The sequence below is a fragment of the Salmo salar genome, chromosome 26, assembly GCF_965601325.2.
Source record: "Salmo salar chromosome 26, fSalSal1, whole genome shotgun sequence".
NCBI classification, from domain to species: Eukaryota; Metazoa; Chordata; class Actinopteri; order Salmoniformes; family Salmonidae; genus Salmo; species Salmo salar.
The window spans coordinates 9283958-9300256 of record NC_138316.1 but is presented as its reverse complement, the minus strand read 5'-3'; the positions used below and the strand labels follow the sequence as shown (position 1 = coordinate 9300256).

At 41.2% G+C, this 16299-nt stretch overlaps 2 protein-coding genes across 23 annotated transcripts in view; both read right to left on the bottom strand.

Annotated features, from left to right (window-relative positions):
* Positions 1–6283, bottom strand: part of LOC106587089 (MAP kinase-activating death domain protein) — a 77924-nt gene extending 71641 nt beyond the window's left edge. For all 18 annotated transcript variants that reach the window (XR_014382810.1, XR_006762141.2, XR_006762143.2 and 15 more), the window contains exon 1: positions 5961–6283. The gene's annotated coding sequence lies outside the window, so the exon portion shown is untranslated. The remainder of the gene's footprint in view (positions 1–5960) is intronic.
* Positions 6284–10311: 4028 nt separating this feature from the next.
* nr1h3 (nuclear receptor subfamily 1 group H member 3) overlaps positions 10312–16299 on the bottom strand; it is a 23952-nt gene continuing 17964 nt past the window's right edge. For 2 of the 5 annotated variants that reach the window (XM_014174753.3, XM_082969280.1), the window contains exons 9-11: positions 14761–14889; positions 13420–13514; positions 10312–13148 (exon numbers count right to left, since the gene is read on the bottom strand). In XM_014174753.3, coding sequence (XP_014030228.3) covers positions 13002–13148; positions 13420–13514; positions 14761–14889 — 371 coding nt within the window. In that variant the 3' untranslated portion in view covers positions 10312–13001. 5 annotated transcript variants of the gene reach the window in all.

Genomic DNA, 16299 nt, shown 5'->3' with positions numbered 1-16299 from the left:
TGAGTTTTTCCCGGCAGAATCTGTACATAACTGGCCTTTCACTGAAAGGTAGCCGAATGTTTGATTACAGCAGCTCTAGTTCATTCAATTTCCTCAATGACGCCTGTAGCTCATTTGTTTAGTTGCTCCTTTCACAATAAAGCCTAATTACCAACCCACAGGCCTCAGATATGGATAAAGCTTAATTGTGTGCTCAACTTCAGGTCATGCCCTTACAATATTAAGCAGACGTCAAAGGCTGGTACAAACAAATGTCCATGGAAGGTTATTCTCAGGTGTCAAAAAAGGCCCACTCCTATGAATGGTCAACAAAGCAACTAGGCCTATAAACGGTCTAGAATCTTCATTTAAGATGCCACCGCATGTACACAGGCCTAGCTTTTTTTCTATCAATAACAGAGAGGAAATATTGCCTGAGCCTTCCTCACTGGTTTGTTAACCTTCCTTCTTGGAGTAGCATAATTAACTTACAAATGTGTGGGCACTAATGCACTAGGGACCTCAGCAGTGAAGTGGCAGCAAATAACAAAGCTATGTGGCAATGTAAAAACTGTGCACGCTTGTATCTTGTTCCCAGTAGCCTCCTTTAGTTGTTTTTTTATTTAACCAGGGAAGTCAGTTAAGAACAAATTCTTATTTACAATGACGACCTACCCCGGCAAAACCCAAACAACACTGGGCCAATTGTGCGCCGCCCTACGGGACTCCCAATCCCGGCAGGATGTGATTCAGTCTGGATTCGAACCAGGGACTGTAGTGACACCTCTTGCACTGAGATGCAGTGCCTTAGACCGTTGCGCCACTCGGGAGCCCTTCTTAGCGGTGTTGAAATGTTGGCTCCACCTACTACCTAGAATTCAGAAGCTATGCTTAGGCTACATCTAGAGCCAGACCACGTGACCATTTAACAAAGTAGTCCAGTGCCTACAACTAGATACAACTAGAAACTAGATACATTTGCAAGTGGTGCCTTTGAAACTCCACCCAGAAAGACAAACACTCCACAACCAGATCAGCTTACCAGTAGCCTATATCTGATAAAGATGGTTGTGTTTGATCTGATGGGTCAAATATTAGCCTACTAGGCCATGCAGAATAAAGTAAAAGCACCAGACCGTCTGGATAGTATGTGTGCCCGGAGATGGAGACATGAAATACAGGCCGTTCGTGCAATTCATTTGCTGATGGTGTGACATTTGGAGTGGCTATGACTGAAAACAGCCTGTAGCAGACTGCAAAAGACTCATTGTGTGTCATTCAGCTGCTAAATTGCAATGCCTCAAGGGCCTAGACTACAATTACAAAATCATTCAAACCTGTCCAAGTAACAAACTACCATTAGGATGCCTTCCTCCAATTGGATTCAACTCTAATGAATAAGATGTTATGAGGCTGAGATGGAATCTGTGTGCAAAAACAAAGGCTGGGAATTGCCAGGGACCTCACGATACAATATTGTCACAATACATAGGTGCCGAGAAGAGACGTATTGCGATTCGATACTGCAAATGTATTGCTATTTGATGTTCCAAATATATTGCTCAATATACACTATATTAATTCAAATTAGTGGATTTGGCTATTTCAACCCCACCCGTTACTGACGTGTATAAAAAAATTAAAAAAAATCGAGCACACAACCATGCAATCTCCATACACAAACATTGGCAGTAGAATGGCCTTACGGAAAAGCTCAGTGACTTTTAATGTGGCACCGTCACAGGATGCCACCTTTCCAACAAGTCAGTTCGTCAAATTTCTGCATTGCTAGAGCTGCCCCGGTCAACTAGAAGTGCTGTTATTGTGAAGTGGAAAGGTCTAGGAGCAACAACGGCTCAGCCGCGAAGTGGTAGGCCACACAAGTTCACAGAACGGGACCACCGAGTGCTGAAGCGCGCACAAATCATCGGTCCTCACTACAGAGTTACAAACTGCCTATGGAAGCAATGTCAGCATAAGGAAATGTTCGTCGGAAGCTTAATGAAATGGGTTTCCATTGACGAGCAGCTGCACACAAACCTAAGAACACCATGTGCAATGCCAAGCGTCAATTTGAGTGGTGTAAACTGCGCTGCCATTGGAGTCTGGATCAGTGTAAATGCGTTCTCTGGAGTGAAGAATCACGCTTCACCATCTGGCAGTCCGACGAACAAATCTGGGTTTGGCAGATGAGAGGAGAATGCTACCTGCCCCAATGCATAGTACCATCTGCAAAGTTTGGTGAAGGAAGAATAATGGTCTGGGTCTGTTTTTCATGGTTCAGGCTAGGCCCCTTTGTTCCAGTGAAGGGAAATCTTAATGCTACAGCATACAATGACATTCTAGACGATTCTGTGCTTCCAACTTTGGGGCAACAGTTTGGGGAAGCCCTTTCTCGTTTCAGCACGACAATAACCCTGTGCACAAAGCGAGGTCCATACGGAAATGGTTTGTTGAGATACACTAGGTGTGGAAGAACTTGACTGGCCTGCACAGAGCCCTGACCTCAAGCCCATCGAACACCTTTGGGAGGAATTGGAACGCCAACTGCGAGCCAGGCCTAAATGTATACAGTTATGACCTGCCTAGCTGGGCCCTTTCTGTCCAATATATAGCAAAACATTTAACTGCCACCTTCAATATGCCACATTAATGACAACACCAGAGTTTGTATATCTGGCCTGGAATTGAAGGCCCCCAGCATCAACATACAGGGCTGACAACATCCACAATTTCCCCACCAAAACCAATAACCCTACTTCATTATAACGTCACTGTGTACACTATGCATAGCGTACGTCACTGTGTACACTATGCGTTGCATGCCGGGTTTCGACAGCGGGGGGAAATATGAATAAACACCTAAAAAAAACGGCACATTTTTAACACTGACATAATATTGAAATAGGGTTATTGAAAATACACATTTTAAAGTAGGGGTAACAGAGCTAGAGCTCCTGGTCAAGTTTACCAATGCAACAGCAACACTGGCAAAACACAAGATCCACTGTAAACCTCTCAGCTGCCTCATCTGACAAGAGGTGAGCTCTGGGTCGAGCAATCAAAGCCTTCCTTTCTCGGAGAGCAGGAAATCATAGTAGGCTAGCGTAATGACTGAACCATGTGAGAGAAAGCAGGTCCCCGCCAATTCGAATGATCTTCACAGGCTAAATAATGGCCCATGTTAAGGCAACAGCTGAATCTGGTCAGAGTGGTCTACTCTGCAGGCGGTACTGACTGGTTATGTAAGCATTGAGGGGAGATATGATTCACACAACATGCAAACCAACTCTTAGCAGTAACACTGAATTGCAACCAAAATGGAAAGGATGTAGCCTACTGCAGTGGCCTCACATTTTTAAATAGCCAGATTGTCTTGTCCAATAAAGGGACAATGTCTTGTTAGTTTTGCTGCGAACAAAACTAAAACTGCGGAGAGACACCTAGAAACATTAAAACATCAGTCAGAAATATTCAGAAATACTGCAGTTTAAAATACTGCATTTTCACCATTCACTGGAAATTGGTGCTCTTGATGGTGTTTCAAAACATGAAAATGACTCCATCACACCAGCTGGCTGGCCATGGTCTTATAGTAAATAAACAAATGTGGGTATTTCTTCACATCTCTTTTGGGCTGGCTAAAGGAACGGCTCTTGATGTTGTGGCTAGTGTGTCTGCATTCAGACATAGGCCTAATATAACATATTTTCTGCCTAGGTGCCTACATGTTATGCTTTCTATCAAATGAAGAAGACACTGACTAGTACAAGCAAAACTGCTTGAGTAGTACTCATGCAAGTATTTAAGCTATAGGCTTGAGATTCATTCTTGCAATGTCATCATAATTTGCCTGACGTGCAACTGCAGCTAGACAGTGCAAGACTCTTCTGCATGGGTGACAATATACATAATTGGTGACAATGGGTCAAAACGCCCTTGACCCCAAGATCCAAGGTAGCCTTTACCTTACTTAACTCAAAGAAATAGGGACATCAGAAACGTTTTCCCTCAAAGACCTCTGCGTAGCATCCACATCATGTCTTGCTAGAAGCAGGCTAGCTCAGTGTGTGATTGCGGCCTGCATGAACACCCCCCCCTCGAGCATCCCATTGTTCCTGCATGAACGCCCCCCCCCCCCCCTCCAAGCACACCATCTTCATGCTTGTGTGACACTTTTGATATTCTGATTGTCTATGGATTAAAATGTGGGTCAAAAGGGAAATAAAAGTATTATCTGACTTTGAGGGACACTGTCTACTGGTGTCCTAGCTAGCTAGCTACCGATGTTGCACCTGCCTACCGCCCGCTTACTAGCTAGCACACCGTGTCCTTTGCTCCCGCCTGCCGAACACCTGGCCTCGCCGTCGTTAACAGAACTGCGGGAAAGCAGTGTCCGACAGGCGGGGGCAAAGTACACCATCTACTGGTGTCCTAGCTATTGTTAGCTACCTATTCCACCAGCTAGCTAGCACCCAGTGTCCTTCCCTAACACCTGCCCTCACCTTCATTAACAGAACTGTGGGAAAACAGTGCCCGAAAGGCGTGAGCGAAGTGCACTCTACTGATGTGCTAGCTAGCTACCTATCCCGCCTGCTGTGTACAAGAGTCCTAGCTAGATAGATAGCTAACACAGTATCCTTCGCTCCCACCTGCCGAACAACTGCCTCGCCATCGTTAACAAAACTGAGGGAAAGCAGTGCCTGATAGCCGGGGCGAAGGACACCGTCTACCTAGTGATGGTACGTTTGATCCCGGAGCTCCGAGGCACGTGTCAAAATAGCTAAGCAGTGTACTTCAAAGCAGTGTGCTGATCCCTGTATCAATTTATCAGAAGCATGTTATCAATGACGTCCGAAGCTTTGTTGCACCACCACCTTATTGGTTTGGTATTAGGTTAGTAGAAGACAAAGAGGCTAAGTTGCGCACGTGCTAGGAATGTGGGACGTCATCTCTAATAATTTGGCAGCTCTAAATTATTTTGACCAACAGGTGCCATTAGTAACTGTGTTGGTCAAAGCCTAGAGTAGTTAACCTATTTTCGACAGAATTGGGTGGAAAACCTCAAAGCTTAGTTTCCCCATCACTAGGTGTGGCAGGTAGCCTAGTGGTTTAAAGCGTTGGGCCAGTAACCAAAAGGTTGCTGGATGGAATCTCCGAGCTGACAAGGTAAAAATCTGTCGTTCTGCCCCTGAACAAGGCAGTTAACCCACTGTTCCCCGGTAGGCCATCATTGTAAATAAGAATTTGTTCTTAACTGACTTTCCTAGTTAAATTAAAAAAATAAAATGAAAATACGGAGGGTTTATCAGCGGTTGGCATCCAATGTCACAGTGCATTACCGCCACCTACTGTACTGGAGCGCCTAACTCCAGCTTTTGTACCAGAGTCCTAGCTTAAAAATGGATCAATAGAAGTATAAAGAAGGATGCAGGAACGCCCTGAATTGCGGTCCGCAGTGGCACCCTTCTCGGATAACTACATAGCCTGGTTTGCTGGCTAGATAGAACTCAGTTATGATACTACCTCGCGCTGTCTTGACGGAATAATAATGAATACCATGGTAATGGTGACTTAGTTATGTTTAACGGAAAAGCTACCGCCAAATGGTTCACAAGTACCATGCCATGTTTAAGTACAATTTCAATAAGGACGTGGATATTCTATCAACAACGACCTGCATGTAATTTTTGTTCCAGTATTTAGCTGATTATTACCATCTACAAATAATCAGCATCCTCCAGAACACAGTTACAGAGCAAACCAACTCCATCACTTATACGTACGTCACGAGTGCATTAGCTAACAGCTATCGTAAGTAGCTAACGTTAGCTATCATAAGTAGCTGGCTATCTATCTTTAAGTTTGTTTACCATGGCAAGTAACATATTATATTCTATCGTCAGTACTAATTGACGTTGTCACATTTGTGAAATTTGCTACCGAGAAAGATGCGAATCGAAAATGCAAGAACATCTTACCAGTATGTTAGCTAGGTGGCTAGGAATACCCGCTAGCTAGCTGTCGTCGTCGGCCTGGTATGTTATTGGTGGTAGAAAGAAAGCCAGTGAGTGAGGAGATGAATTGAGACGTATTTCAAACAGCGAGATGTAATAAGTATCCTGGATCCATTTTCCAGAGATGGTGATTCAACAGCTCTTCAATGTGTGCTTTAAATCCACACCTAATTTTAGACTGTGAAATGCTTGCTCGCGTATGATTATTGGCTTAAAACCTGTCTTCATAACATTTCCACCAGATCATCTGCAGGGACTGGAGTTCCGCGGATGGGGGCAGACTGTACCATTGTGACACCTATGTGAATCTAACCACAATAACGATTAGCCACAAAAGTGGAATTTGCTGTTCGTCTTCAAAATAAAAGTTTCTCGTTGAAAGTGATGCAAATATTTCGGTCATGTCATTTTTTGACTTCATAATGATAAACAAGGTGGGACTGTTATACACATATAACTATCAGTTGAAATCGCACTGTGGATGTATAAGACTTCCTAATTGCATTGGGGACATACTTATTTCACTGTAAAGCCTTACCTATGGCTTGTGGATCAATGAAATAGCGTATCAGTCTTATTTAATTTTTTACCTTTATTTAAACTAGGCAAGTCAATTAAAAAAATTATATTATTTACAATGACGGCCTACCAAAAGGCAAAATGTCCTGTAGGTATGGGAGCTGGGATTAAAAAATATAGGACAAAACACACATCACGACAAGAGAGACAACACTACATAAAGAGAGACCCAAGACAACAACATAGCATGGCAGCAACACATGACAGCACAGCATGGTAACAACACAACATGGCATCAGCACAACATGGTAGCTGCACAGAGCAGGGTACAAACATTATTGGGCACAGACAACAGTACAAAGGGCAAGAAGGTAGAGACAATAATACATCACACAAAGCAGCCACAACTGTCAGTAAGAGTATCCATGATTGAGTATTTGAATGAAGATATTGAGACAAAATTGTCTAGTTTGAGTGTTCGTTGCAGCTCGTTCCAGTCGCTAGCTGCAGCAAACTGAAAAGACGAGTGACCCAGGGATGTGTGCGCTTTGGGAACTTTTAATAACAGAATGTGACTGGCAGAACAGGTGTTGCATGTGGAGGATGAGGGCTGCAGTAGATATCTCAGATAGGGGGGAGTGAGGCTTAAGAGGGTATTATAAATAAGCATCAAGCAGTGGGTATTGCAACGGGTATACAGAGATGACCAGTTTACAGAAGAGTATAGAGTGCAGTGATCTGTCCTATAAGGAGCATTGGTGGCAAATCTGATGGCAGAATGGTAAAGAACATCTAGCCGCTCGAGAGCATCCATACCTGCCGATCTATAAATTACATCTCAGTAATCTAGCATGGGTAGGATGGTCATCTTAATCAGGGTTAGTTTGGTAGCTGGGGTGAAAGAGGAGCGATTACGATAGAGGAAACCAAGTCTAGATTTAACTTTAGCCTGCAGCTTTGATATGTTTATTATTATTTTTATTTAACTAGGCGTATGTGCTGAGAGAAGGACAGTGTACCATCTAGCCATACTCCCAAGTACTTGTATGAGGTGACTACTTCAATCTTTAAACCCTCAGATGTACTAAACACACCTGTGGGGAGAGGGGCATTCTTCTTACCAAACCACATGACCTTTGTTTTGGAGGTGTTCAGAACCAGGTTAAGGGCCAGAGAAAGCTGTGTTGTAGAGCGTTTAACTGTGATTTCCCACAGTCAAAGTCCCGCAATATGAGCTACGACACTAATATTTGTGTAATCCTTCAGTTGTGTTCTGTGGGTGTCACTGAGTAGACTAATACCCCATTTCATTGATCCAGGATCCATAGGTAAGGCTGTACCGTGCAATATGAATGTCCAATACACATAGTGGCTTAATTGGTAAGCTTAATGTGGCTCATTTCACAGTGGTTTCAAATCAAAATCAAATCACATTTTATTTGTCACATGCGCAGAATAAAACAGGTGTAGACCTTACAGAAATGCTTACTTACAAGCCCCTAACCAACAATGCCGTTTAGAAAATAGGAATAAGAAATAAAAGTAACAAGTAGTTAAAGAGCAGCAGTAAAATACCAATAGCGAGACTATATACAGGGGGTACTGGTACAGAGTCAATGTGCCGGGGCACCGGTTAGTCGAGGTAATTGAGGTAATATGTACTGTACATGTAGGTAGAGTTATTAAAGTGACTATGCATAGATAATAATAGAGAGTAGCAGCAGCGTAGAAGAGGGGGGGCAATGCAAATAGTCTGGGTAGCCATTTGATTAGATGTTCAGGAGTCTTATGGCTGGGTTAGAAGCTGTTTAGAATCCTCTTGGACCTAGAGTTGGCGCTTCAGAGTCCCGCAATATGAGCTACGATGCTAATATTTGTGTAAACTCTTCACTGTTCTGTAGGTATCACTGAGTAGACTGACACCCCATTTCATTGATCCCCAATCCATAGGTAAGGCTGTACAGGGAATTACAAGTATGCCCCAAATGCAATTCTGAAGTCTATTTGTATCCATTTGCATCACTTTCAATGAGGGACTTTTTTTTGTGGGTAATCCTTACTATGGCTAGCTTCACATAGGTCATTGGGAAAACGGGACAGGGAGCTATAAAGTGACTTTGCTGCCACTAGAGCAGCACACCCTTTTTTATACATGTTTTACATGTATTAGTCAAATGATTGCATTGTGCCACATTGGGTGGATGTGTTATTGCCAGTTCTTAGTCCAATATTTAATGCAGGGCCTAATTCATTGAAATTAGTTAATGGACAAAAAGGGTCCCCTAAATGGCCAGAAATATTGTAAGGATTGTGTAGTTTAAGGAGAAAACATAGTCAACACTGAATTCATTAGCAACTAAAACTTGATTAGTGTACCTTTAGTCATCATTACAATGTATACTGAACAAAAATCTAAAACGCAACATGCAACAATTTTAAAGATTTTACTGAGTTACAGGTCAGATAAGGAAATCAGTCAATTGAAATAAATGAATTAGGCCCTAATCTATGGATTTCACATGACTGGGCAAGGGTGCAGCCATGGGTGGGCCTGGAAGGGCATAGGCCCAGCCACTGCGGAGCCAGGCCCAGCCAATCAGAATTACTTTTTCCCCACAAAACGGCTTTATTACAGAGAGAAATATTCCTGTTTCATCAGCTGTCCAGGTGGCTAGTCTCAGACACAGGTGCAGAAGCCGGATGGAGGTCCTGAGATGGTGTGGTTACACATGGTCGGCGGTTGCGAGGCCGGTTGGACATACTGCAAAATTCTCTAAAACAACTTGAGGCGGCTTATGGTAGAGAAATGAACATTCAGTTCTGGTGGACATTCCTGCAGCCAGTATGCCAATTGCACACTCCCTCAAAACTTGAGACATCGGTGGCATTTTGTTGTGTGAGAAAACTGCACATTTTAGTGTCCTTTTGTCTCCAGCACAAGGTGCACCTGTGTAATGATCATGCTATTTAATCAGCTTCTTGATATGCCACACCTGTCAGGTGGATGGATTATCTTGGCAAAGGAGAAATGCTCCATAACAAGGATGTAAACAAATTTGTGCACAGCATTTGAGAGAAAAACATTTTGTGCATATGGAACATTTCTGGGATTGTTTATTTCAGCTCATGAAAGATGTGACCAACACTTTACGTGTTGCGTTTATATTTTTGTTCAGTATATTTGGGAGCTGTCACTAAGCATAATTTAAATGACAAGAATAGACCCCAAAAGGACTACAACTATAATTGCATGAAGCCTACTGTGTAATAGAGTAAATACTTGTCAATGCAGTAAAATGCCAAGGTAGTTTCCAACTTACCCAAATTCATTCTGTATTTACAAGCTCTTCTGATAAAAATGTATAAATAGAGCAGTCAACAGTTCTGTTGCGATTTGACCACAGAACACCCAACAAGCAAGTGTGGGTGAATCAATTCCCAAGACCGGTTTACTGGCCGTGATACATTTAAGAGAACTAACTAATTTCTTTCAACTAGTGTTGAAATATATATTTTTAAAAGCAGCATATTGAAAAAAAAAAAACTAGGAACAATTACAATTTATTAATGTTGGAATTGTAATAGAGCAAAATCGGGAAAAATGTTTGTTTCGGAAATATATAATCTGGCAATAGGCTACAATGTGTCATGTTTTAATTTATACATATAAAAGAATATAGGTCCTAAAGTGTTAAAAAAAAAAAAATCAAATAAGTTTGCATTTCTATGTCAATATCGTTTACAGCTTCACCCTTTAAGATGTAGAGAAAGGAATTAAATGAGTTCTGCACACCAGAATGTCGTAAATTCTATTACAATCAACTTTCAGTTACCAACAGTATTAACAATAATGTCAAGGAACATTGTGTATTCCAAACAACTGAAAACATCATTTAGACCTAAGACCCCATACCATTAATGGCATACCTTGTGTTAATGCTTAGATTTCTATTAATATTGAAAATACTGAAATAATGTAATTTCAATGCAGACAATCATTCGCTGGTATGAGTTACATATTGAAGGGAAAAAAAATAGGAAAACTGGGATTGTATGGTTGAGACATTGTCTCAAGAGTAATTGAAAATAGATGGCTCCACACACGCATGCCCAGGGAAGAGCAAACCCTTTGAATAGTGTAGAAGAACCATCTTCAGGTTATGAGTCAGCTCGATCAAAAGACAGTCTCAATATCAACCCAAACTAAATAAAACAAATAGCCATAACCTGATGGTTGACATTGGTCTCCTATTTGTCGTCCACCAACCCTAATATCACACAAGATCATATTTGTTAAATAATTGCATTTCTTCTCCTAACTGAAAGCTCCATCGAGTAATTGTTCCATATATCTTACTCCCTTATCTCTGTGCTACTTTGACATATTGTGCAACTTATGATAAATCTCCCCATTTTGTCTGAGTCCTCAACTCTCCTCTATTTCACACTGATTTGAGTTGTAAGGTAAGGAATGGACAAAACTGTCACTCAGAAATCGCAACAAAAAAAAGCTTTCCTTCTCTAATTCCTTCTGAACGTTTGTTTAATAAAAGTGTCACATTAGAGAAGTCATCATCATACAAAGGACTGTGATAGAAACAGCATCATGAAAAAAAAAGATGAATAACAGAGCTTAGTCGAGTGAAACGTTAGAATGGCCTTATTAGTAATCAAATGGGTCAGACTAGAATAACATTCACGAATAACCATTTATAGTTTTAAACTATTGAGTATTTCATTATTAGTAGACATTCATAATGTATATAAGCATTTAAACATTTACAATGGTTTATTCATTGAAGTTATAAAGTGTAACCCAGAAATGTTACTGTTGAAGAAAACACTGCGGTGCCCACACAAGGAGCACAATTTTACTTATTTTGCTATTCCAACTATTGTGGGATGCAAAGCACATTTTAGACAAAGTTGCAACTCAGATGTCTTGAATCATGCTGATTTGGTGGAGGGGAGGACCGTACATATGACTAGACCAGGGATGGGGTCTCAACTTACTGTTGCGAGTTACAATAATAAAAGACAAAGTGCAATTTAAAAATTTGGTTGTGCATCAGCAGTCACTTAATTAGATAGTCTAGCAGCCAGCTAAATATACCAAACTTGAAGTAAGCCTGGTCAAATTACCGACCGGTTGATAAATCAGTTATCATATTAAAAACTGCGAACATTTGCCTCCGCCCTAAGGCAAAATGTGTAGAATTGCAGGAAATTAACTTTAAAACTAAAATGTGTTCTCTTTGCTGTCATGAGGGAGGAGCACTAAAATGTTTTGCTCGCAAGGTAGGCGGGGCAGATTGTGGGTAAGCAGACCCACGAGCCACTGCATGATGAGTTCAGATTTTTTTGTGCCCCCACCCATAGCCTAAGCTTACTACTAACTAGCGTAGCATTGAAGTTGTTCCAGTGTATAAGGTCTTAACTTGTCCGTCACATACCCAGTCATGCTTAAAAATAAATCACTGCTTGCTTGTGCGTTAGTGAGTGTTGATTGTACAGTCGTTTTGTATGGATGTCTTCACTTGTGGGCATACTAAATATATATATTTTGTCATAGTAATATATACTTTGTACATGGAAATCAATGTTTGAGTGCATTTACAAATGGTTGGTGGGGGCCCTGCGCTTGGAAGTGGTAGACTACGCATCTCTATACCATCACTTTACCTTAAACAATTCAACACCAATCAGAATTGCTTTCCTGTTCCTTCCGAGAGGAGAACAAATCAGATGGCTGAATATTAAACTGCTAAAATCGCAACAGTATCAAGCAGGTGACCTACCATTCTAACATACATCTGGACAGTGGGCACCAATAAGACATTTCTTAACATTGGGCAGCAGTTAAAATACCTCTATATCCTATCCCATTGCAACACAGGGCTATAACATGTATTTTTCCATTTATTTTCACTATGGGGTTATCATCGATGATGTGGATCTGAGAGTGGAGCTTCATGGCAATTGAAGCTTCATGGCAATTGTCGTTAAAGATGTCTATCATGAGACTGACTATCAACAGATTTAATGGTTAACACTGGCTAGCAAGTCTGAGCCAAACTGACCATGGCAGCACAATCTCACCACAAGCCGTCTCACCTTCAATACAACGGAATGGGCGAGGGACAGAAATCAGGTGTGCACAATCCTCAACCCATAGAAATACCAATTATATTCATTCCATTTCTATGCCCCAACCTCCCCCATGAGATTAGTCCCAGTCTGCAGGACAGAGGAGCATCAATATCCTGCCAAACTGCACAGAAGACACAAAAAAATTAATTAAAAAATGTTCCTCCAATCCGGCAACCAATCTGTAGGTTTGATTCGTCGTGTTTGGGTAGCCTGGGAGACGTCGCTTCATTCGCAAGTCTTTTTTTTCAACACTTGAAAGACAGACCCAATGTTAGTGTCCATCCAAGTACATATGTCTGCGAAGCGCAGCAGAGTTCCGTGAGGGCATCAGCGGAGTCACTCGTGGACGTCCCAGATTTCAGATAGCAGCGGCGGGAGCTTCTTGTCCTGGAGGCGCAGGGCGAAGACCTGCTCAGAGTGGACGCTGCTGAGGGTGCGGAGGCTGACCAGCTTCATGAGCATGCGTGGAAACATCAGGTGATCCTAGAAGGAAGAGAGAGGTTAATTTAACCCCATTCATAATTCAGTGTTGGGGACCATTACATTTTGTATTTTGAAATCTAACATTTTCATATTACTTTCTATTTGGATTTTCCCACTCATAACCTGCATTTCAATACATTTCCTGTACCGACTGGAATTGAAAACGGAATTCAACTCAATGCAGACTCAAGGGTGTACGTGACAACTGAATCCTCAAAACCTACACATAGCGGCTTGTACAAGTTAAATCATATATAACTAGGGCACTCACATTTGGTCTCTTTATCATGATGTAAGAACGAAGTGCGTCCACGTACGGCTGCTGCAGTCGCTCCACCAGTTCATGGTCCTGCACATTGGGCCGGTCTGGGAAACACACGAATACAGCTGAATGTTTTATACCTAATACAATGCATAGATATCTGTTGAATATTACTCTCTACATATGGGGAAGGTCTTTGTAGTACCCAGGTCAAGACATTAATATTTTGATATCCCAAACTCTTTGTTTAGAATTCTTTCGCATTTAGGCAGAGACCAGCGAGGCGAGTGAAAATGACTTTGATGGTGAACTTTCCGTGCCGCTACCGTTCACTCAAAGTGAAAAGACACATACGTAGTGAACTCCTCAGCAAACGCATGCGGTGCCTTCAGAAGGTGTTCACACCTTTTTAGGATAAAAAGAAACAGGACAGAGCTAAGCACAGGCAAAATCCTAGAGGAAAACCTGGTTCAGTCTGCTTTCCAACAGACACTGGGAGACAAATTCTCCTTTCTGCAGGACAATAACCTAAGCGCCAAATATACACGAGTTGCTTACCAAGATGACTCAATATTTCTGAGTGGCCTAGTTAGAGTTTTGACTTAAATAGGCCTACAAATCTATGGCAAAACTTGAAAATGGCTATCTAGCAATGATCCAACAACAAACTTGACAGAGCTTAAAGAATTATTGTAATAATGTGTAAATATTGTACAATCCAGGTGTGCAAAGCTCGTAGAGACTTACCCAGACATACTCACAGCTGTAATCACTGCCAAAGGTGATTCTAGCATGTATTGACTCAGGGGTTGTGAATAGTTATGTAAATTCATTATTTATGCATTTCATTTCTCAATAAATTTACAAAATTTTCTAAAAACTTGGTTTTCACTTAGTCATTATGTGGGTATTATGTGTAGATAATATATTCAGTCCATTTTAAAAATAGGTCAAGGGGTATGAATACTTTCTGAAGGCACTGTATCATTAACTGTCATTCTATTTATTGAAAAGTTTCAAAATATCTACAGCGACCTTATTACATAATTTCCTGACCCCTGGTCATATTTTCACCTGACACCATGTAGAATCTTTAAAAACGGCGCTGTTCCCATTAATTTGTTTGTTTTTCGGGACGCTTCCGCATATGATTACTAGGGATGCACAATATGTCAGTGACAATATTGGTATCGGCCGATAATAGCTTAAAAATCGATATTGCAAAGAAAATATTGAATATTGGTATCGGCCCAGAATATCCACATCAGTGAATCACTAATGATTACGACGATGTCCAGACCTTTGTAATAAAGGGACCTTGCATATGGGCTCTGTTCCACACTAGCATACCACTTGACCTCTGACCTGCAGAGAAGATGTTAATGGCGATGAGCAAAGCATACTCCGCCTCGTCCAGGTGCAGGTCGTTCATCCCCTTGGAGAACTCAAAGATGGGGTTGATAAACTCCAACTGCAGCCCTGAGGGGATGAAAGAGGAGGGAAATACAAACAGAGGGAAACAAATATGGGTTAAGGGTAAAAGGTCAATGTCTCTACAGAGTATGGCAAGGGTTGCGCCAAAGTTTCCTTGAGGGGTTGCAGGATCTTCCTTGATTTGAGGGATATAGATATATATATATATATATATATACACACACACACGTTCAAAAGTTTGAGGTCACTTAGAAATGTCCTTGTTTTTGAAAGAAAAGCACATTTGTTGGTCCATTACAAAAACATAAAATTGATCAGAAATACAGTCTAGTCATTGTTAATGTTGTAAATGACTATTGTAGCTGGAAACGGCTGATTTTTATGTAATATCTACATAGGCGTACAGAGGCCCATTATCAGCAACCGTCACTCCTGTGTTCCAATGGCACGTTGTGTTAGCTAATCCAAGTTTATCATTTTAAAAGGCTAATTGATCAGAGTTGCAAAGAAAAAGCCATATCTCACTGGCCAAAAAAAAAAAGATTAAGATGGGCAAAACACAGACACTGGACAGAGGAACTCTGCCTAGAAGGCCAGCATCCCGGAGTCACCACCTCGCTGTTGACGTTGAGATTGGTGTTTGCGGGTACTATTTAATGAAGCTGCCAGTTGAGACTTGTGAGACGTCTGTTTCTCAAACTAGACACAAATGTACTCGTCCTTTTGCCCAGTTGTGCACCGGGGCCTCCCACTTCTTTCTTTTCTGGTTAGAGCCCGTTTGCGCTGTTCTGTGAAGGGAGTAGTACACCGCACTGTACGAGACCTTCAGTTTCTCACATGGAATAGCCGTAATTTCTCAGAACAAGAATAGACTGACGAATTTGATTAGAAAGGTCTTTGTTTTTGGCCATTTTGAGCTGTAATCGAACCCACAAATGCTGATGCTCCAGATACTCAACTAGTCTAAAGGCCAGTTTAATTGCTTCTTTAAAATCAGGACAACAGTTTTCAGCTGTGCTAACATAATTGCAAAAGGGTTCTCTCATGATCAAGTAGCCTTTTAAAATTATAAACTTGGATTAGCTAACAATGTGCTATTGGAACACAGGAGTGATGGTTGCTGATAATAGGCCTCTGTACACCATTAAAAACAAAATCTGCTGTTTCCAGCTACAATAGTCATTTACAACATTAACAATGTCTACACTGTATTTCTGATCAATTTGATTTTATTTTAATGGAAAAAAAATGTGCTTTTCTTTCAAAAACTAGGACTTTTCTACGTGACCAAACTTTTTAACGGTAGTGTATATTCACACAGTACCAGTCAAAAGTTTGGACACACCTACTTATTTAAGGGTGTTTCTTAATGTTTTCTACATTGTAGAATAATAGTGAAGACATCAAAACTATGAAATCATGTACTATCAAAAGTGTTAAACAAAGCTAAATATA